Source organism: Nylanderia fulva, unplaced genomic scaffold (assembly GCF_048542155.1).
Source record: "Nylanderia fulva isolate GAGA-0341 unplaced genomic scaffold, ASM4854215v1 Scaffold15, whole genome shotgun sequence".
NCBI lineage: Eukaryota > Metazoa > Arthropoda > Insecta > Hymenoptera > Formicidae > Nylanderia > Nylanderia fulva.
Genome location: NW_028189730.1, coordinates 2,007,373 through 2,032,736, shown reverse-complemented (window position 1 = coordinate 2,032,736; position 25,364 = coordinate 2,007,373). Strand labels below are relative to the sequence as shown.

The following is a 25,364-nucleotide window of genomic DNA, read 5'->3' as shown; positions in this document are numbered from 1 at the left end:
ATGAAATTAAGAGCACTTTTCAAACAAAAATTTAGCTTGATCCTAATTTTTATGAAGGAATCGTGTCTATTCGTTCTCGTCGCCCTTTCTTTTCGTCGAGGGTTCCCCGATGTACGAAAACCCGAAAAGGATAATAGAATTTATCATCCGAGGATTAATTCCTTATTATCAAAAATTCACACGTATATGAAATTCGCCAAATCTTCAATCTCGCGAGCTTTTGACATCCAGGAGAGGAGCAGAAGATTCTCTCTCTATATTCAATGTTTGAGCAATAAAGATTCGCGACGCGGTATTGAATGCTTCTTATATAAAAGGAGAACCAGACGCTTTTCCATGTCAAAACCAGTTCCTAGAGTGCTTTCCGAGGAGCAAAATGTGATAATCTTTCATATGAGAGGAAAATAGTTTGATATAAAATAGATTTATTCAAAATAATCTTGTTTATTTTTATAATGTATAAAAATACATTTAAAAAATATATATAAAAGAATAAATGAAGAATATTTGTAATCGATTATCATCCTCATTTTATCCTTAATCAGTGTTGTGCTTAGATGATTTTAAAATTAACTAGATAAAGATGAGATAAAAATATGTGAATTCATCTAAGATGAAGACAATTTTGTTTTAAATATACAAGATAAAATTATATGGCGATTCATCTAGATAATTTTCTAAATAATAATTTTTAAGACTGCTTATGTAAACACAATTATTAGAAAAAATGTAAATTATAAAAAAATTATAAAAATTATAAAATTATAAAAATATATGTATTCATATTTTTATTTATAAATTTGTATCGCTTACTGCTTAAGTTCTACTATTTCAGTATTGATTATCTATATAAAGATAAGATGACGCCAAAGTTTCATCAAATGATCATTTTATTTAGATAAATTTTATAAAAAAATTATAAAAATTATAAAATTATAAAAGTTATAAAAATATATGTATTCATATTTTTATTTATAAATTTGTATCGCTTACTGCTTAAGTTCTACTATTTAAGTATTGATTATCTATATAAAGATAAGATCACGCCAAAGTTTCATCAAATGATCATTTTATTTAGATAACAGCCAGCACTGTCCTGAATTCATCCAACGTAAATAAAAGAGGAAATACTCTACTTTTCACGTCACGTCAGACACGCGGCTTTTTTTTTGGCGTTAATATCGCCCGCTTGTCTTTCATTCCAAGTGATTCGTATGAGAAAGTGAACGATTGTCGATCCGTCTTAACCCCATCCGTCCGATGAATCGAACGAGGGCGTTTCCTATCCACTGTGGCTGTACCATAATGGGATTTTGATGGATTAAAGGAGACGAAGAACCCACCGAGAGAGAACACTTCGCTTTATACGAAGAGAGAAATCGAAAAGAAAGCGAAAATTTTAAAGAGACACGTTTTCGTGAAGTGGAAGACCGTTTTCTTCGCCGGGAAAAATAAAACGGACACTTTGCTGTTTCGAGTGGACGAACAAGAACGAAATTTCGGTTACGAGAGTGCGCGTGAAACTTTTCCAAGTGAAAAGTTTTCAGAAAGTTTCGCTCTCGAGACGTCGACATTTTTTTATTGAATTTTTAAATATAAAATTTCGCTCGATCTTGTCAAATGAACTAGGATGCTCAAAGGTTCATAAAACACATGTTTAGAAATTTATTATCTATATTGCTTGTTTCTCAAAATTCGCAATTATTATTGCGCCTCGATATGTGGTTATTAGATTGTCATTAAATTGCAACCGCGATTAATCGTCGACGTTAATGAAACGAGAGGCTACATTGTCCTTGTCCATCGCGATAAGTCTGATGAGATAAGCCTCTGATAAACCTATAATCTGCAATACGCGGAAATACACTTACTCGAAACTATCACTCAGCATTCGAGTAATGCATTCTAGATGTTGCTGTAAAAAAATCAACAAAGTTGAGAATGATGGGTAACGATGTATGTAAGTGAACGGTTATCGGGCTACGAATAGATAAGCTGTTATCGCCCCTAAATTTCCGGAGTGACTGGTTGATGATTCGCACGCTTTCATCCGACATGCAATAAACGCGTAAATATATATTTACTAATGACAAAAATAATAATATGATAAAAATGTAATAAATATATGTAACAAATAAAAAATAAATTTCCAATTTTTGAATTCAATTATTGCAACTAAAAAGATACATCGAAAGAGTTTAATGTATTATAAAATTAACGCAATATATAAAGAGAATAATAATATAATATAAATAAAATAATAAAAAAGATAATAATATAATATAAATAAAATAAAAAAAAATAATATAATAAAAATGTAATGAATATGATCGTAAAGTTAGAATAAATTATAGGGTTAAAGTAAATTTCCTCCGCAAAGTGTAAAGTGAGCTTTAAATATTACAGTGATAATTAATATTATCTCTTTAATGAGAGAATAAAGTAGCAAATGTGCAATTTCTCGACGTGTTTAATCAATACCTGCATTAACGTATAATTAAGCAAGACTAATCATTTAATGGGATATGTAACTTTTGTCTTTCGCAGTAATAGCCCAAATCGGCTTGGGAAACTCGGGGTAGCCAACTTATTTCATAACTGACGAACGACAATCGCTAACCGAGCGTGTAATGCGATTATTTTAATTATTCTTGTTTCATTAAACTGTAAAGCGAAAAGTAACGGAAGTAATCGGTTCAATTACGATGAGAATATATTAGAGAGGAAAAGGAAAGGAGAGAGAAAAGTGTGCAAAGATCAAGAAGTTGCCTTCTTCACTATGCGATAAATATTTCAACGGAAAGCATAAGCATGTCTCTTCGAAACAATGGCGAAAGTTTCACCTGCTGTCAATAAGGCGACCCACAGAGGATCACTAAAATAAGTCAAGTGACTACATCAGGGTTAATTCGCTGTTTTTCAAAAAGATGGCTTCAATCGAGATGAACTTTGAAATTTTTAATCTGGATAATACAAGAAGATAAAAGTTTTTTTTAATCAAAGATTATCAAAAGGAGTAAAACATTTTAAAATTGATATACATGCTTTGTTTACACTTTATATTTGCATTTTCCATTTGAATATCTTTTGAAAAGTGATTAAAAAATATTATATATTCTATATGTATAAATAAACTAATGCATATTCTTATTTAGTCGCGCATTAGGTTTTTGTTATAATTGGCTAGTTTTAAACATTATTTTAAAAATAGCAAGCTCGAAAATTGTTTGAAACTGGCCAATTATAGATACGAAGCGGAAGCCTGAAATGCATCATTAATATTGACATGCGACTCATGAATGAACATAAGATTAATCGTGCATATACAAACATATGTACACATATATAAGATTAACGCATATATAAACGTAATAGAATAATAGTATAACAAAAATGTAATAAATATGTAACAAATAAAAAATAAATTCTTAATTCTCGAAACTAATTATTATATAACTAAAAAGATGCATCAAGAGAGTTTAATGTATTACAAAATTAACGCAATATATAAATGTAATAGAATAATAATATAATATAATATAATAATTACAAAAATAGTAACAATTAATAGAAAAAATGACTATAAGTAAGAAAGGCCGACTAAACGAGCAAAAATGTTTTTTGGATGTTAAAATATTTTTATTTGATAAAATCAAAAATTAATATTATAGTCATATTTATAGTTATCTTTTTTATTAATTGTCATTTTACACGAGCCTACTTATTTGTTTTGTTTATTTTAAAAAAATAATACAATAAAAATGTAATAAATATATGTAACAAACAAAAAAATAAATTCTCAATTCTCGAATCCAATTAAATTATAACTGAAAAAATGCATCAAAAAAGTTTAATGTATTACAAAATTAACGCAATATATAAATATAATAAGAATAATAATATAATAAAAAAAAATAATAATAATAATATAATAAAAATGCAATAAATGTATGTAACAAAAAAATAAATTCCCAAACGTCGAATCCAATTATCACAACTAAAAGGATGCACCAAAAGAGATAAGTATAACAGACAAGCAGACCACGAGGGAGTAGCATAACAATTCGATCGTAAACTTGATCTCCTTCAATCACAGAACGGAACGAGGAAGCTCAACAATCGCCGCGGTGTTATTGTAATACTTTCACTCACCTGTCACAGGCATCCTTGGGTCCAGAGGAGTCATCGGACGATCCATACCTGACGGAGGCGGCGTCGCTCAGGACGATCGCGAGAAAGACGAAGAGGAAAACGCCGGGGATCGTCATCGTCGCACAAACCTCGATCGATACTCGACTCGATCTCGCGAAGAATGTCGAGTTCCCTCTTCTGGTGCCCCTGGGACCGGCCGGGGTCTCAGGCGCTATAAGCGAACGCGAGAACTAGCGATCGGTTATATCTGCGTCGCACGCTTCGCGTGTTTGCGTGATAACACGCCGTGTGTTCGGCGAGTGGGCACTCTCTCTCCCCTGATTAGCCGTTGATTACGCGCATCGCGCGCACTATGTAAATTTCGAACGAGCATCACGCACCACCGCACCGATATTGGACGTGTGCGTGTGTGTATGTGCGTGGATGTTCGCGTGTTTACCGTTTATCAAACAAAAGAGATAAGTGCCGAAGCGAGGTCGATAGCGGTAAATAATATGGATCAAGGAAAGTAGGAACGGTTACGATTATCATTAAGACAATATCATTGATGATGTATTAAGGTTTCATAATACAGTATATATTATGTGCAACGTTGTTTTAACTATATTGCAAATTCATGCCTATATAATATTTCTGCAATATTGCTATGCAATGTACAATATTGCAATGTTGTTGCAATATTGCTGCAAACTTGTGTGCTGCAATATTGCAAATTCATGCCTATATAATATTTCTGCAATATTGCTATGCAATATACAATATTGCAATGTTGTTGCAATATTGCTATGCAATATACAATATTGCAATGTTGTTGCAATATTGCTGCAAACTTGTGTGCTGTATGAGTATATACATATATACCCATATGCAACAACATTGCAATATTGTACATTGCGTAGCAATATTGCAGAAATATTATATAGGCACTATATAGGAATTTGCAATATAGTTTAAACAACGTTGCAGCAACATTTCAGAAATATTATAAAAATAAAATTTACGCAAAAAATATTAGGTACAGACCATTCAGTCCGATCATGTATTTGGCACATTTCCAATAGTAATATTACATATATATTTTGTTGCATTATTGCTGCAATGTTATAGAACAATGTTTCTGAAAGCGGACATTTTACCATTGCTGCAACCTTGCAGCAAGATTGCTGCAACATTTTACAATGTTTATGCAATGTTGTAATATTGCAATAAAATGTTGCCACAATGCTGCTGCAATCTTGTTGTGGTGTATGGGTATGTATATATGTGTATAGGCGTTTGCCTCTCTCGACTCTGGAATCAGCACAAAATTTTGCTTTCCATTTGAACGAACATTGCAATTTATTTGCACGTGATAAAAAAAGAAAAATAAATTTAAAAAAAAAATTTAAATAAAAATATTTTAATCATGCTTCCCACTAGAAAAAATTTGTAGGTAAATATATATATATATATATATATATATATATATATATATGTATGCGTACGCACGCGCGTGTGTGTGTAATTCAAAATATGATCCTGCCATAGATGTCTTTTTGATATATGAGACGCGTCAGACATTTTTTGGGGAAACGTAAGAATATTTATCTTGAATCAAAAAAACAAAGGCTACACGTGTCCTCGTTATACACACGTTAGATTTGATTGATCGCTCTTATTTATCAAGATGCAAAATAGAAAAGTGAAAAATTACTTGAAACTCTGTTTTGACAATAATAGTTTAAATATCATTATTCATACTTTTGCGATATTGAGTTATGATTTTTTTTTACTTCATTTAAATACTTCATTTAAATCTGTTTTTTTCACACTTTAGGTCAAATATATTATGGAAAAATTTAGAGGCGCTCAAATACCTGAAATAATATCGAAAACAATTTAATTAATTTTTTTATGATAAAAATTACTAGACATATTCGACAACAAAGAGTTACGAAAATAATTTCTTCTATTACAGTGTACGATATTTTTTTAGATGACATTAAAACATGTCGAGCCTATCTTGCTTGAAAAGTTTGATTCAATTTTTTTTCCATTTTGTCATATTTTACATTCACTCGACAGAGACACAAAAAAGCACCTATTTAAGGAGATGCTTCATCAGTGATGGAGGAATACTATTACGAAGCTGAAAAACGTCAACGCTGTAATTCGAAAGAGATTCCAATGCGTTGTACGAGATATTGAAACACAACGAAGCCCGACAGGGTCCGCTCTTGGGAATATATTCATGTATAGGGAAGACCCGACGAGATCGAGGGGAGGATAGAGAGAGAGCAGACGAATGAAAAAGTTAATTGAACGAGTAGTTTTTCTCCTACGTCAAGGACAGCAAATCATGATACTTTTTTTACTTTTTTTTCGAACGATATATATATATATGTAGGTATATAACATTTGCATAACAAGAAGCGCGAAAAAAATGCACAGGCAGGATAAAGGATAATGCTATCATGAGCACAGGATTTTTTCCAAGGTGAGATACGATTAAATTTTTTTGTTTCTTATTTTTTGTTCTTTCTTTATTTTTTTTTTTAATTTAATTTTTTATTTTTATTGTCTTATGTTAAATACGCAAATAAATTCCAGTTTATTCAAAAGAGGAGCAAATGCTTAATTGTTTACGGATTTTTTCCAAGGTGGGATACGATTAAATTTATTTGTTTCTTATTTTTTTGTTCTTTTTTTATTTATTTAAATTTAATTTTTGGTTATTTTTATTTCCTTATATTAAATATGCAGATAAATTCCAATTTACTCAAAAGGGGAGCAAATACTTAATTGTTTACCGGTTTTAACGGGGAACAAACGTCCTCTTTTACCCCCTTTACGCTCATGAACGCTATGCAAATAATTCCACGTCGAAGTGATCTTTCTAACAAAGTGTAATATGTGTAGGCTTTTGTTCGTTTATTTAGTTGCGCTAGCAACGATAAATTCTTTGTAGCGTCATTAAATTTGCGTAGCGCAAACAGCTGTTCCTGTTTCTCCGTTCTGCGAAAAACAACAGTTTATCTGTATTGCACATCAGTACGTTCGCGACCACTGGTTCAAATTAAATGTAATCAAGTTCGGTGTTTTTGTAGTTCCCTTTCTGGTTCATACGAATCGTGGAAACTTTTGATGAGATCCAACGCCGCGCGCTTCCTCCTTTCGAAAAACAATTGTCATTTTTATTAAATTTTTACGAATCGATAAATAAACGTAAAAAAAATTGTAATATAGAGGGATTTTTTCTCGCGAACTTGTACTCTTGGATATCGAATTTACGGTGCACAAAAATTTCGTCTCTCTCTCTCTCCCGCGATTTTCTATAAACAATTTCCGCACAACTGTGTTCCCCCTGTTTTATAATTAAAATTTGACACAAAAGAATTTTTCGTTTCTCTAAATTCCGCTTCATCACTATCTCCCCTTCAGAAATATAGAGCATGTTTGTCACTTGACGCGAAAAGCGGAAGCGCGAATAATCAGCTTAAGAGCTGGCGAAGTAAAGTCACGTGAATTGAAGCGAACCGATAACCGCTTAAGTGTCAAGTAATTATGCGGGACAACCTGCTTTTGCGACAAAAAATGCGAAATTCGTATAGATATACGATGATTCAGCGTATCCTATCTTATCCCTAAGTATACCTACACACGCACACACACATATATATACACACACGCGTATCGTACATCCTGTAACATGCACACTCATTCTCGTTTCAAGTAGTGTCGAGATAATTGCTCGCGAATCACTCGCACGCTTATATATCCTTCTGCAAATGTTTATTTAACCTAGACACGATTTAACCCATTAACTTCGTTTTTAAGGGTCCCGAAAGGGGTTCGAATTCGGGAGCGAAAGGGGTTGCGAAAAAAGCTGAAAATTTCAAGCACTCGAGGGAGAAGAAAACTTCATTCCTAATTGTTTATAACTATTTTTGGTCTGAAGGGCGCGAAGATACGCGCTTCTCTGCTTCCGATGGACACGAGATCTATATATATGCAGACAGTATACAGAGTTAAATTAACCTTCGGTCGACGGATATCGGGTCCATTCGGACCCATCTCTGTTGAATGTCAACCGTCAAAGCGTCAATCGTCGTTTGTTTTATCCCTTTCCCTCTTCTCCCCAGGACTGCCTGAAACGCCGAGAAACAAAGCCCGAGTGACGCTTTGACGGTTGACATTCAGCAAGAGATGGGTCCGAATGGACCTGATATCTGGCTCGGCAATGCTTATGAGCATTACTTAAACTTTCAATGAAATTAAATCAGTAACTTCAATGTCTCTTCAAAATACTTGGAAGCTATTACTATTTGTTGTAATTTATAATATCTATCCCAGCAAACACCGATATATGATTGTTACATTGCTATAATAAAACGGAATATAACAGGTAATATAACGTGTACGTTACATGTAACATCCATGTTAGTTGTAATTTTCCACTCATAGATGTAACATTTTAATATAACATATATTACATTGTAGTTATATTGTAATTATATACCAAATAGCACATTGATGTATTGATAAGTAAGTGCTATCTTGGGATATAATGACAATATAACTACAATGTAATATATGTAATATTAAAAATGTTACATCTATGAGTGGGAAATTACAACTAACATATACGTAACATGTAACATGCTTAAGTATATAACATTTATATACTGTGTTTGCTGGGATTATTTCGTCTTCCCAGCAAACACCGATATATAATTGTTTTATTGCTATAATAAAACGGAATATAACGTGTACGTTACATGTAACATCCATGTTAGTTGTAATTTCCCACTCATAGATGTAACATTTTAATATAACATATATTACATTGTAGTTATATTGTAATTTTATATACCAAATAGCACATTGATGTACTGATAAGTCAGTGCTATCTTGGGATATAATGACAATATAACTACAATGTAATATATGTAATATTAAAAATGTTACATCCATGAGTGGGAAATTACAACTAACATATACGTAACATGTAACATGCTTAAGTATATAACATTTATATACTGTGTTTGCTGGGATTATTTCGTCTCCAATTTTGTCAAAATCTTTCGACTTCATTTTCTCCTCCTGAATTTGTTCTCGAGATCATCTGTCATTATCTGTTATTTACGCAAATTTAAGTGCAATGTATTAAATATGCATTGGAGTATTCATTAGAAATGCATTAGAATAATTCGGAAGTCGTGTATCTTATTTGCAACTAGAGCGAAATTGAATATGGATCACTGACCCGTAACATCGTTCTTCACATTTTGCGATATGCAGGCGCCAAACTAGTTCCAGCCAGTTTCCATAAAGCAAGCATCCTGTTTCCCCAGCAATGAGATAAATTATTTAAAAAAAAAACCAATCCATATTCAATGAAATATCCGGTAAATTTGTCACGTGTATTTTTCATTTAACTGGAATTAACAAAATCAAAAAGAAGAGAAAGTATAATGAAATCAAATATAAATCCTTCTTCGTACACTCTTCATAATTAATTACGAAATGTTATAAATAAATATATTTTGTTGCACGCGTTGAACGTCTATTTGAAAACTATAAGAGCTCATCTCCAATGATCCGAAACTAGCTTTCTCTCGCTCCCATATGTTTTCCCATTTCTTTCTTTTTTTTTATTTTCAATTAAACTGCCATAGTTCGATGAAATAACTTTATGAAAAGCGGCGAAAAATTTATTACATTATTTTACATCAACGGTGATGTAAAATGCTACTGAAAGACGGGGCGCATTTACAGTACTTCGTAAAATCGTTCTGACAGATCTAATTTCGTATTCTCGCATTTTTCGAAGCGCGTTTTCCCGATAGATACGTACATACGAATATTTTAGAAAATCCGAGATCAAATCGGATCGAAAACACGCGGCTACAAAACTTATTCATTCAAGCGCTATCGAACTCGCATACATCATTCGATTGATATATTTCCGGGGAAAAATGACTACGAGATTAACAAATACATGACTAATGAATGAACGGCAAGAGAATGTGCGATATTTAAAAAACCATCATCGTGTCCATTTCACTACGAAATGAAACTACGGTTATAGCGAACCCCAGAGAGTCGTAATGCGCCTTTTTCTCCCTGCAGAGATATAGAACACGGCTTGGATATTGGCCACTAATCATCGTTAATGCGCACGCTTAGCCCTCCGAATATATTTGCTTAAAAGCCTTCAGGGAGGAGGCCTATACCTGTGCATTTGCTATATCGCAACATAATGTCAAAGTAATGAGATACGTGCCGTAACAGGTTATTACAGCGTCTTACACCGCTATCGTATTATCTCGCTTAATGCTACAATTTAATATTGCATTTATAACGCTGTATAAATGTACCTCCCATTATCGCGTAAAAATCAAGAGCGAGAGCGAGAGAGAGAGAAAGAGAGGGACTCGGACAAGTGTGCGTTTACAACGGCGTAAATTCCATCAACAGCGCGTTGTACAAAGTTTCGAGAGACGTGAATAATTACACGTCAAAACACCCCGCATATATATAGTATACGATATATATGTGGAAATAATATATATAAATGCAATATACATCATTATGTAACATGAATGTAGGCCACTTTAGAAGCGTATTCTACTTATAAAAATGAGCAAAAAAGTTTATATAAACATTTGTCCAAAAATAATGTTTCAATTTTAATTAGTTCCTTGATTCCAAGATGCATTGTAAAAAAATATGTAACATATTACATATGTAAATATGTAATATGTAATAAGTAATATGTAATATGTAATATATATTAAATATGTAATATATTACATATTACATATGTAATACATATTATATGTATATATACATATATTACATATATATTACATATGTAATATATTACATATTTTTTACAGTGTGCTTAACAGATGGCCTATATAGGTACAGATAATTTTTGGAAAATAATTTGCTTGAAAATAAATTATTTTAAAATATGAAAATATTTTCAATTATTTTTATTGGTGGAAATAAAATAATATGCTTTGTAAAACGTGAAAACGATGAACATTTTTGGACATGTATGAACTTTCTTACTCATTTCAAGTACTAGTTGAGTAGAATATGGAATAGCTGTCCACATTTACAATACACCCTGTATATAAATATATATACCATAATACATAATCTTACGAAAGAGAAGCGCGTCTTTGATGTTGAGGAACAGTCAATCGTAATTGGAGCGCGAATGTGTAACATAATCATCTCTGCGAATTGCCGTGAACGCTTAAATGCTCTCTCACAGAGTGAGAGTACGAAGCTACTTTAGGACTTTAATGATTGCTTCATGTACGACGTCGCAAATAAAAGACAAAAGGATAAAGCAATAAAATATAAGACCGACGATGAAGAGTGACTCAAGGAGGCAAAAGCTCGTCGGGCCCGCGACGATAAAACCATTTTCGTTAATACGTAACTTATGAGGGAGTGTAAGAGAGAGAGAGAGAGAGAGGGAAAAAAGTAGCTTTTACGAAATTGTAGTTATAAAAATCTCAAACACCCTTCGTGGCTGTTGATTCTCCACGTCGCAAACGCGACATCAAATCGGTTTTATCTAATTATACCGGCAGATAAACGATTCTCTCTCATCTCTCTCTCTCTCTCTTTCACGGAAATCCATAGAAATCTCGACTCGACTAATAATTAAAGCCCCGAGTATCGATTCGACACGTACATGGCGGCTGCCAGCATCGAGCAACTCCGGACTGCCAGCTCCAATTGTTTCTCTCCCTCTTCCGTAATTAGCCGAGATGTATCCGCGCAAGCATAAACAACTCGTAAATTGTAAAAGGTCGAGAGTCGTGAAGAGATAGCGATGTGTGAGAGAAAGAGAAAAGGAGCCAATGTGAATAATTAATAATTCCATCAACGCGCGCGGAAAGGGTTGTATCTTCGAGCAATCGATATCCTCTAAGCGTGCGTACAACTCGGTCGCGTTAATTCGATGATGAAATTTTAACAAGTTCTTCGGGTCGCATGGTCGCGAAAAAAATCACACCGTCATGTAGTACCACTTTTTGCTCTCAGGGATGCCTTCGCTTTGCCGAGGAGACGAGGGAAGAGATCTCCGAAAATAAGGGACGCGGATAAATCGAGCAACAAAGCGAGAGAGACAGAGAAAAAAAGAGAAAGTTTCACCCTCCCGTAAGAGAGATCTACTATCTGTACATGTACAAAATTGTCGCGTAAATATTTTTCTCACGAGAGACACGGCGAAAGAATTCAATATCTATCTATAAAAACTACGGGCGCACGAATTTCATTCGTGTGCGTGACTGAAAACTTGATATCGAGTAATTCCGTTTTACAGCTGAATCTACGACGGTACAAAGAGAGAGATGTAAATAGAAAATAAACTGGAAACTGGAAAAACTCTTGATTAAGAATGCGGTCTTATTATATTATATAGCGTTATCAATGATATACTTTTTTCGTTGTTTCTTCTCCCTCTTAAAATTCCTCGCGCGTTGTATTTATGTTAAACTATGTGGCATAGCGATCCAAATAGAAACGCATATTTTTGAATCTCATTGCGTGTATAATTTAGAAAAAAATTCTGCTTCCCTAAATTCGTAATCTATATTCGAAACCAATTACATGAGCTTCGAAATAACGCTCCTCGTTTTTTAATTTACGTTACTCTTGAAATTTTGCACATACATCTCGCGACATGGGAAAAAAAAACGCAGACATATCTATTTCATGTTGTATAGACAGAGATATTTCTCTAGATTGGCTAGAGTGATCGATCCATTGAATGTTGAACCACGCGGTTGTATATACCGGGAACGTGACGTGATTATATTCGCACACATACACATCCCTACGACGGTTTATTATTTAGGAAAGCATTGGAGCAAATGTTAACGTTTATCGAACATAATAATTATTGTTCAAACTTTGGCCTTTGAACAATAAATATCATATAAAGTTTCTCCGCAAAACAAGAATGTAAAACTATATCGCTAAACTTTTCGCCCTATATATATATATATATATATATATATATATATATATTCGATACATTCGCTGACAAATTAAAAAACTAAATTTAGACGGTTTCCTATGTATCGTACGGAAAATAAAGAGGAGCCTCATTTGGGTATCCACTTTTATTGATTCTTCTCGACCTGGTTTTCATCAATAGAAAGGAAATCTACTCTAAATCCTCCATCCAGCCACACACACACACACACACACACATATATATATATATATATCGTATAAATGACTCGAGCTAAATTTGAAAAATGCGTTATAGACATTATTAAACTTTACGAGGGTCCCGGACGAAACTTTTGATGTGTTGAAAGTGCCTCCTTGGACCGTTAGGATCACAGGGATCAATGGGGAGCGCAACCGAGCGCGAATTTCCAACACGGCGTTGTTCAAGACACAAACATACTTGGGAGGAAGCTAGAGGGAAAGTTGCAAACACCTGCGAGGACTTAAGGTCGGAAAAGCCCGGCAAGGAGAGCGCGGTAAGCCCTTGATGATGTAGAAGAAGATCGAAAGGCGAAGAAGGGAGACGATAACGTCAGAAGGTGACGTCAGAAAAATTTACGGGACGACACGTAGATAAATTGAAATTCGCCATCACTTTCGAATGCGCTTTCCACGTATATATTTCCCATTCAATGGCGAGATAAAGGGACGCGAATATTGCGTCCGCTCGTTGTGCGAAATGAGGAATATGAAATGTCAAAGTATCGCGTATATCGCTTTATGTATAGCGATGGGATTAAATATCTCACGAGTGGATTCGAATTTTTTTTCTCTGTGATCAATCAAACAAAAAAAATAAACAGTATTTTCGAGGAGGTTTGAACCTGGACCAAGTGTGTTTGAATTATTCACGGAGAAGCTTTCCTAGAAAAATGAAACCTGATTATCGCGTTCGCGCATTTTTAAATACATATAATCAACTCAATCCCATCCCTATTTATGTATAGTTAAATAGTTAAAACTTAAAAAAAATTAAAAAGTTAATATAAAATGTATTAATTAATTTAATGTAAAATGTATTAATTTTTATCTTCAACTAGTTATTTTTGATCTTAATCTTATTAACTTTTTTTCTAACAATAAGTTAAATTTTTTTATGTCTGAATACTATTATCGTTTTTTATTTTTATAAGTTATAACTGTATTATTTTTAAATTAAAAGTATTATTAATTTTTATGTTTATTTATCATCAATTGTAATTAGCAAAAAATATATTTCTGCATAAAAATCAAAATTATTTCTTTGTTATTTGTCATTACAAATTTTGAAAGAATTAGCAAACAAAATTCTAATTTAATATAAATAATATTTTTAGAAATTAACTTTTTGGATTTAACTTCAGTTAATTTAACCTCAACTTAACTTTAACGGAGTTAATTTTTTGATCACGCAGCTTTTAAATTAACTACATTAATTTTACGAGATACTAATTTTAACTTAGTTTTAAAAAATCATTAACTTACCCAACCCTGATCGCTTCACGAAGCTTTCCCGATAGCCGGAATTTAGTTCGGGATATCCTTCATCTATTATTAAATACCGTATTTATTTTAGATAACGATTAGAAGTGGTTCCGAGAGTCCCTACGGAATTCGCGGACCAACTTGTACATCCTCCCTTGTTTGCTTTAAAAAACTCACAAGACGCACTTTTTTGGGGTTCGGCGTAAAAAAAAAAAACTCGAGGAAGTTAGTTCGCGCTTTCGCTCGAATCCGGCAAAATTATATTATCCCGCGAAAATGCGCGCGCGCACGCACTCGAGAAATGGATCTCTCCCATGGGACTTTGAAAGAGATCCCGGTCGTAAAGGGACGGTTCTCGAAATAAATCACGGTAATTTATCGAGCGGCGGCTATAACGTCGCGGGCGTTTAAAGTAGCCGTAAGAGATATTTACTGCGGGGTCGTGCATCTCTATCTTTCTTCTGGCTCTCTTCCTTTCTCCAGCGAGTCGTCAATGCGATTCGATTTCTATTCGAGTCGAACTTGGAAGCGAGTCCGAGAGCTCTCGAGCTGTCACTTTGGGGTGACTCAAGACGTCTCTCTCAATCTACATATTTCTTCCCCTAGTCGAGAAACGTCACGCGTCGTCACTTTGCTCTCAACTATCTCGAAGAAACCGGAATCGATTTCCGGAACCGCGAGTTGCTACGTCGGCGAGAATTTTATATAAGTGATTCCTGGCCTGGAGAAGCGGGTTTGTTTAACACCGCGAGTGTATAACGTCAACGTTATCCTTTCATTACAGACGGAACGAAGAATGGACGTTCTATTTTCTGAATAATCTCGATAGGAATGGCAGCTAATCAAGGGAAGAAGACATCCCGCAATCAAATAACGGCACTAATCGCATACATATATAACATTGCATAATATAGTCAAATAGGATGGATTTGTCGCATGTTTACCGGGACATATGATGCACCTCTAATCACTTAATCCAATTATACCACTTTGGACCGATGACGCGCTCGTCGCAAAATCGAATCATTAATAATCATTTCATACAGCATAAAGCGTAAACATTCGAGCTAGATTGACGAGAAATTCCCCGACGTTTTCGATCCCGCGATATCGGGAGAGAATAAAAGTCGTATCTTCAGAAGGGGATGCTCCTTCGATGAAATTTTTCCTCGTTTAAACATATGTACATGAACGTCCACAGAGAGAGTATATTTGGCCTCCTTGGAATCAGTAAAAAAACTTTTGCTTTTCCTTTTGAATAAATATTGAACCATTTTTTGCGTATATTTAATCAGGGTGTCTAGTAAAATTTAGAAAATGAAATTTAAGGACATTTTCAGAACATTTCAAGGAAATTTGTACGATTTTCCACTAGATAAGAAATGTACAAAAAATCGAATTTTTTTATCAAGTCGATATATGTATAAATTGCACGTTAATGAAAATTAATATATGCATAACAAATATTCGATACAATATTCTCTTATATTATATTATATTTGAACTCTTAAAATTTACACAGAGAAAATTTTTTCTTGGAATTTACTCTGAAAATCATGGTAATCGTGACACAATATGATATTGAAAAAATTTTTCTGATTAATTTTTACCACAATAAAAAATATTAATATCTACCATAAATTGTGGTCCACAATAAAAAATTAATATTTTTTTATTGTGGTAAATATTTAATCAGAGAAACTCTTATAAAATTCCATTTCACAATTACCATAATTTTCAGGGTAAAGAAGTTCTAAGAAAAAATTTTCTCTGTGTATAAACAACTTATTTCTGGATTCCGTAAATAAAAAATACATTGTATTATTTATGAGAAGATTAAATATGTTTTACTCGAATAAACTCAGCTGAATGTTTAGAAGCAATGGGAAAAAATCAAAAAGAAAAATTCAAATACATTTCCAGGATTTTTAAAGAAGAAACAAAATTCCGGAATATTTTAAGGACTTCAAGGATTTCAAAGACGGCTAGACACATCCTGTTAATCAGAGAAATCTGGAAAACCGGACATTGTTAGGGAAAAGTCAGGAAATTTATTTACTATTTATCTAGATTTTTTCTACATTTGTCTCAATAATTTTAAATATTTTATTAAATAAATATAAACTTTTCCTTGACTCCCAGCACGCTAATTTGCTATGTTGCTAAAAATCGATTCATCTACAGCGTGTTCGTTAATTTATATTTTTATCGTCGTGTTATTTTAATTTTTAACTTCCGAACTTTTTTAATATGTACAAAAATATCTCAAGAATTTCATAATTAAACATTTAATTAATTTATCATATAGATATATGCAAATTATATATTTGAAAAAAATAATACTAAAAAATCAGGGAAAAAATAAATTCCTGGTCTCGGAAAATCTGAAAAAATCAATTTTTTTCATTGAGTCTGCTGGACACCCTGTTAATATAAAAAAATAAGAAAAAAATTAATTATACCCCATCCTGGAAAAAATCCTGCGGATGCTCATGCATGTGCATACGCACTTCCGGCATCTCGCTCGACAATGACTGAAAGTTCCAACCAAAGAAAACTCATCAGGGATCAGGATCCACCCGGTGTTTCGCGTCTGTATTCGCGCGTTTTCCGGGTCATCGCGTCAACTCAACGCTTAGGTCACGTGGTTCGATAAGTTGTTCCATATGGCGGCCGGTGATCGATCATCGTCTGGAGAATTTCGCTAATCGAGCGAGAAGCTTCCTCTCTCTTTCTCTCTCGCGTTCTCTCCATCATCGTCAGCTCGCTTATAGACAAATCAGCTCGGCGAGTTGACGGAATTGGCGTCTTGTCGGCTCTCATTTCGTCGTGATCTGTTTAATTCGGTCGAGGCGCAACATGACAAGGAGAGATCGACGTGAATTGAATCAAGGTTGTCTTCAAGACTGAAATTGAACGGGATATCGATATCCCTCGGCCGTGTATCGATGATATCGGATTTACGGGATAAGTATCCCCGAACGCGTGTGGAGCATCGACGATTCTATGGAGGAGGAGGAAAAAGATTTCGAACTTTTTGCAGAGAGAGAGATAGAGAGAAAGTATTTTCTTCCCTCTCTATAATGGGGAGGCAGAACGAAGCAATAACGAGGCCGTCGTCCCCTTATTTTCGTAACGACGGAATTTGACCTTGGAAGTGTCTCGATACCTGAAATGAAGTATATATCCTTCTCTTATTTCTCGGATTCAAATTTAATTTACGATTTCGGCATGCATCAGTTTTAAGGTGATCCTAAACGTCCTTGAGAAGTCTATGATTTTCGTTCTGTTTTATCGACAAAATGTGAGGTTAGGTAAACTATAAATCTATTTATTGGGAGGAATTCTTTCGAGTGTCTCGATACCTGAAATGAAGTATATATCCTTCTCTTATTTCTCGGATTCAAATTTAATTTACGATTTCGGCATGCATCAGTTTTAAGGTGATCCTAAACGTCCTTGAGAAGTCTATGATTTTCGTCCTGTTTTATCGACAAAATGTGAGGTTAGGTAAACTATAAATCTATTTATTGGGAGGAATTCTAAGCATTCATAATTCTGTAACCAATATATATGAAACTATACAGATTGATAAATATTTTTTCTGTACAAATTAAAGTGTATTAATATTAACAAAGGGCGAAACGTTCTAATTAGAGTAAAGAACAATCCGTATAGCCACTAAATAGATTTATAGCTGAATCTAACCTCATATTTTGTTAATAAAACAGAAAAGAAACTTAAATTAGTTTATAAGATTCCCTTAAATCAAGCACATCCCCTTTTTGTTTCCTCTCCTTTCTCTCACCCTTTTCGCATCCCCCTTTTTCCTCATACATCGAGATTAATTAGGTTAATTACGAACAGCTTTGTTTTCAATCCGTCAGTCAGTTACGTCATTTATTCTCCCTCATTGATTCGCTATCACGGATGAGTGAAATATAAGTGAACAGACAGCAGTTAATCTCGACTTTTAGTTGATTACATTTACTCGCAGGCATCTTTACATCAATTGACTTTGAAAAAAAAATTAAGTTCTTCTTTTTGAATAAACGTTGGAATTTATTTGCATATTTAATATTAAAAAAATAGCCAAAAGATTAAATTTTAAAAAATTAAGAAAAAAAAATGCAATTATATGCCTCCTCTTGGAAAAAATCCTGCGGACGCTCATGATTATAACAAATCAAGAATAAATCAATTCTTCCGATCTCTCTTCTTCATCGAGTGGGATATCGAAGTGGACGAAAGAGTGGGACTCTCTTTTCCCGTTCACATACCTCAACCTTTACACAGTAACACGATGACACTTCACCGTAATTTTTTTTTTACGAGCACGGTATAATGATTCCCGTCACTCGGCGATTTAGATTTTACCTCCCTCGTAGAAGTCTTCCTTAACGCTGTCTCTCCAGTCCAGTGACCCATTTTCCGCCCTTTCTTTATATCTTTCAATCCCGTTGCGAGAGGGAGAGTTTCGTTAAAAAAAAAAAAAAAAAAAAAAAAAAGAGAGGAAAAAAATAAAATAAAAGTCGCCGACTCGGCGACTTTCGACGTTTCCTCATGATCGACGCGATAAAAGCCGAACGACAATACTGTAACGACGGATATAATGAAGCCGTGAGACAATAGACCGTTGAAAATTAAAAGACGGGACAACTTTGGCCGTTTTTGCGACCCCGCGTTGATTTCCCAACTTTTATTAGACCTGGTGACCCGACGTCAACTCTTTCCCCGAACGGAGCTCGACCTTTGTTTAGGGGGATGATCGCGCGTTTGTAGACGTGCAAATTACACGATTCATTTTCCCGACTTCGTTTTTCGTGCCATCGAGCTTCACACTTCTTTCCCGACAAAATAATTCGCGCGAGTCTTTTGTTCTCGCTTCTCCGAAATCCTCAGAAAGTTATTCCAGGCGTGATTATTCCCTTTGCGCGGAAATAACCCAAGCTACATTGTGCGATATTTATACCGCGTTTGAAAATGTTTCAGTGTGCGTGCGACGAGAATTGTGTGTGGATATTCTTAAAATATACCTGAGCTCTCTCTATCTTTGAATTCGATCAAGTGATATAATCGCGTGAGATTTATATTTATATATACTCCGCGAATACACTCTCTCTCTTTCAAATATTTTTTATTTTATTTAAATTTAATTATTTTATTTTATCCTTATTTTTTTAAATTAATTTTGTCATGTTTTATAAAAATCATATCTTGCTAATTAGGTAACCACCAACGAGATACTTCTGTCAAAATAAGATTTTGTTGTAATCAAAAATAATTTTACTACAATGCTGAAACTATTTCTCGCAATTCTATTTATAATAATGTTGTGATTAAAAGACACAAACGTTGCATAAACATTCGAAGAATAACACTCAGAAAATTACCTTTTTGAGCAAAAATAAAAAAATTAGGAGAAGATATCAGATTAAATCCAATTTTTTACTAATTATAAATATATATACTTTTTATATATATAAATCGATAAAATTATTATTAATATATCATAATAATAATTCATAATCAAAATTTATTGAAGCCCATATTGATTGTTGCATCATAATAATTTACATCATTTGAATAAAGTAAAGTATCAAGTTGATACTTTACTCGATGCCAAATTTTTTGCTCAAAAAAGGGATTTTTAAGGACCATTTCGGGGTCTTTACTCCTTGACCTCTCGACTGCGTCCTAGATTTTTATCTGAATCCTCAGTCCACTGCAACAACCGAATTAATTAATCAGTTACCTCGAAGAAAGAAATTTCCACATTGGTATCGGTATTTCATTCGTTTCTCTTGTCGCACAACAATCTTGAAGGATAGGTTAGGTTAGATTGAAGGTGCTGGCGGAAGCAAGAGAAATAAAAAACCGAGCAACGTCAACACCTGTAGCACTTTACAAGTGCTAGAGTGGTGTTGATAAAACGACATACGTATTCCTGAAAGCGCACTCGAGGTCGAGTTTATTTTTCGTATCCGATGGGATTATTTGGATCACATATCCGGTCTCGCTTTGCCTTTTCGCGATGGCGTCGCGCAACCGCGAACAAATTCGCCTCGAGATTTCTCTCTCTCTTTCTCTCGATATCCTCGCTGGAAAGAGAGCTCTCTTAGTAAAGAAAAAAAGAGAAAAAAAGAAAAAACAGAATACATATTTCCAGAAATTCTGTGTCGACATTCGCGCTTGAAAATCCGCAATTTCGGGCGAATGGCCGGGAATTTATACTGCGGCTTCGTGAATGCGGCGAAAACGCTCTATAGTTTGACGCGGATGAAACCGCAAAACCGTTTCGACGTATTTATCGTTCTCCACACCGGCAGTAAAACGACATACTTATCGATCCTGCCAATCTATTCAACGGGATTAATCTCCCGTAACTCTCTGCGGCAGAGACACATCACTGTCGTTGACGCTCTCTCGTCTCTCCTCGCTGTACAATCAGTATTATATATGTATATGTATATCAGTGATTCGCGTTTTAATCGCCGGTTAATTGCAATTTCATTGTCGGAAAAAAATCACGTCTCGAATAATATAATCCAGTGATGATTATTAAGAGGCACTTGATTTGGCGCGCCTGCGAATTTAATACAGTGCGCTTTAATACCTCGACTTATATACATATATATATATATGTACCGAGAACGTTTTGTACCCAGAGGCCCGAGAAACGTTTTCAAGAATTTCAATAAACGCTAAGTCTATTATAAACTCATTTTATTATGAAATACGAAATGTGCTCGCTAAAGAGAGAAGCTTTAATCAAAGAATTAAACTTTAATCAACGACATGAAAAAAAAAAAGATTGATAGGGAATTAACGATGACCTTTTATATATCTTCATTTGCAGATTCTCTTGAAATGTTTGTATGATAACATCAAGAGAAATCCGTAAAATAATTTAAATATAGATATTAGAACGTGTGTAAAATTATCTCGACGAGATGTATGTTATTTTATTTGATTTCAAGATTTTGCTTGAAAATATTCTCTCTTTTTGCACTGAAAAAATATGTTAATTTGACTAAACCTTTCAACTAAATATTATTTTGCTTGTTATATTAATTAAACATATAAAAATATTTAAATTAAACACATAGCACATTAAAATCTAACAAAACGTATATATTTGACTCAAATACTAATAAATATATGTTCAATTAACAAAAGAATAATTTAGTTGAAAGGTTTAATCAAGTTAACAATTTTTTTCAGTATGAAAAGTCACTATACATAGAAGAGTTAAATAGGTTTGACCTACACTGAAAATAAATATATTGAATTTGAATAAATATTTATTTCAATACCTACTGCCTAAATAAATCATTTATAAACTAATAATATTGATTTGATGTGAAAAATATTTACCTATTTGATATAAGAAAATCTTTTTCAAAACAGATAAATATTTATTTGTTTCAAATAACTGATTTGTTAGGCAGTATATTGAAATAAATATTTATTAATTTAATAATATTTTTTCTCAGTATAGAAGAAAGAATAAAATAAATGTATTAAAGTTAAAAATAACGACTACTTCATTCGCGATGTACTTTTAAAGCATCCTACCCTGCCTCCTCCTCCTTTCCTTTTCTCATAAGGGAATAAGGGATGAAACTCGCGCGAATTTCATCCACTTACCTAATATCGTCGTCATGCCATTCCAACCGCATGTGCTGCGTGTTGCATCTGGGGAATATACATATATATTTATATGTGTATGCGTAACTCGCTACACACTTGGTCTATTTAGTCTGCCAGCCGTATAAAGCGGCTCTATCTAATCTCGAATGGTTATTTTAGTTTTTCGAAATTACTGCGTTATTCGTTGACGAACGAACCATTCATCGCCTCGCACGAGGTGTTTACGCGATCGCGATTCAATTATAACTTTCGAAATCGTTGCACATATGCACTTATTGTTACTGTCGATTATGTAATTTTCGTTCACCATCATCGATATTTATAAATTTTGTTTATACTCGGCGAGAGTTTACACGTCTTCCCTTAATTCTGAAAGCCCTGTAACAGTATTTCTTGCGTAGCGATTGTGTGCTTACCTGTACGTATCGAAGGTAACTGCACGAAAGGAAAATAAAATTTCATTAACGCGATATTAGCTTCGTTAGCCCCGTTTTCATTAGTTAACCACCGAGAAGACGTTTACGCTGGCAGAATAATTTCGCGAGGCGTGTACGTTTATTACTCTCATTATGCGAACTCTTCGAGCGATCTTGACGTACGTGAGATGATCGTCAAGAGTGTCCCACATGCATCGTCATTCATATCTATTTGCGGCCAACTCACGTGAGATATCAATACAAATGGCTGCTCCGAGGGAGAAGAAAAAAGAAAAAGAAAAATCAAATGTAAATTCTTACACAAGTTTTGCTCAAAAAGTATTTATACAATATATGTTAAGTTAAAGACAAGTAAATTAATTTATTTATATTTTAATATAATTAATATAATATAAACATACATATATATAATATATATATTATATATTATACATATATATAATATATATATATATGTTATAATATATATTATAATATAAATATAATATATAATATATATAATATATAAATATAATACATATAATATATATATGTAAAAAATTATATATATGTATTTAAATTATAAATATAAATAAATAATATAGGACTATATGCAGAGAAAAGTATAATTGATAAACTTTTTTCCCGGATCTTTGATTGCGCGGTAGCTATCAAATATCTCGCACACACTCGAGAAAGAGAAGAAACCTCTCAGTTTGCCAGAATCCTGAATTTCGACAGCAATCTTTGCTTACTTTGAGTAAAACGGTTCTTCGCGAGAGAAATCTCGTCGGAATTGTTGGCTCCTTGTTTTCCCAGACGTGCATTTTTCACCAGGAACCAAGATTCTATTTCCTTGAAGTACAGAACATAGAAAATCCTTGCCCCAATTTTCGTAAACACGAGCGAGTATCTGTCAAAAAAACGTAATAATCTTGCATCGTTTATTCTCGCGCAGTTAATTGCTGCCTTCCAAAGTTTTTGACAGCGCGTACATTTTTTTTAATCCATTCGTTCCTCTTTAATATCTTGTCTCCGACAAGAAATTTCAAGTCGAAATTTTAATAAAGTTCACTTGGGATTAAGTAAAAAGGAAAAAGAGTAAATTATTTTTGTTCCCTTATACTCTCTTTTGCGTGGAACCTTTAGAATTCATTTCCGCAAAGATCTCCGGATTCTAAATCGCTTGCAGCATAAGGAAAAGACATTATAGTTTCTAAGAAAGGTTCTATATCGGTTCGGGAAAATCCGTATAAAAGAGGAGAAATGCGGAGAATTTGGGGTTGCAGCTCGTACCGAGTTAATAAAAACTTGCCGCGACCTTCATCCCCCAACTCATCATCCCTTCGGATCAACGTAACTGGTTAAACCGACATGGGCTTATGACTTTGAAAGAGGGTTGTGGCCCGTAACTGGACATAACGCATAGCCGATGAAAGGCCGTCTTTCTGTACGCGTTCCGCCATAAACGGCCGGCATTTTTATACGCTCGAGTATGTCTGGAATTTATGGAATAAGGTCATTGTTACAGCGTTCGCGTTATAGAACGTCGCGTCGCGTCGAATAGAGATGGCCGGATAGATTAAACGGCGTGGGCGCGATAAGTTGGCTCGAAGGAGGTTGAAAGCGAGAAGGTATATGTATATATAGAGGGAAGATGCGTTTGCGAGATTCTCCTCGTGTTTCCTACAGATCGCAGCTGTATCTTCCTTTATAAGCGAGATACCTTTAATCGAAAAAAAAAAACGACAACCCGATAACCGCCTTTAAAGGTCATTTCATCGGACGAGTCCTTCTCGTTTTTGAGATTTTAAAGAGATAGTTTAATCCCTCCGAAGTTATCTTTCATAAATGTATAGATATGTCCGGATACCAATTGCTGAGCATCGAATATTCTTTCATTATTTTAGGCGATTTTCAAGTACAAAGGCTCTTTGTATTTTGTTTCGGGGATGGAGAAAAGTTCCGATACGTTTTTAACGTTTAAAATTGCTTTAGGAATTTATAGATTAGAAGAGTTAGATATTGTTTCGTTTAACATATAACATTAGGATTTTTAAATCAATCACTGGATGCATAATTTTTCACCCTTTTATCAATGTAAAGATATTCGGATACCAATTGTTGAGTATCGAACATTCTTTCATTATTTTAGGAGATTTCCGAGTAGAAAGGCTCTTTATATTTTGTTTCGGGGGCGAAGAAAAATTCTTTGAAACTTTTTTAACATTTAAAATTGCTTTACAAACTTAAGTGCTCGTTCAGTGACAGAAAGGTTAAATATTGTTTCGTTTAACATATAAAACTAGAAGCTTCAAATCGATCACTGGATGCATAATCTTTTACCCTTTTATCAAAAGATATCCAAACACCAATTGTTGAGCATTCTTTCATTATTTTAAGAGCAGAAAGACTCTTTATACTTTGTTTCGGGAGCGGAGAAAAGTTCCGACACGTTTTTAACATTTAAAATTGCTTTAGGAACCTATGAGTTAGAAGGGTTAAATATTGTTTCATTTAACATATAAAACTATAGAATCTTCACAGAAATCAATCACTGGATGCATAATTTTTCACCCTCGATGTAAAGATATCCGAATATCAATTGTTGAGCATTCTTTCATTATTTTAGGAGATTTCCGAGAAAGGCTC

The 25,364-nt window shown here is 33.8% G+C and overlaps 1 protein-coding gene across 1 annotated transcript in view; it reads right to left on the bottom strand.

Moving 5' to 3' along the window:
- The window catches only part of LOC114938904 (trehalase), a 29,857-nt gene extending 25,430 nt beyond the window's left edge, over window positions 1-4,427 (bottom strand). The window contains exon 1 of the mRNA XM_085480481.1: window positions 4,153-4,427. Within this exon, the coding sequence (XP_085336607.1) occupies window positions 4,153-4,268 (116 nt within the window). The 5' untranslated portion in view covers window positions 4,269-4,427. The remainder of the gene's footprint in view (window positions 1-4,152) is intronic.
- Window positions 4,428-25,364: the final 20,937 nt, after the last annotated feature.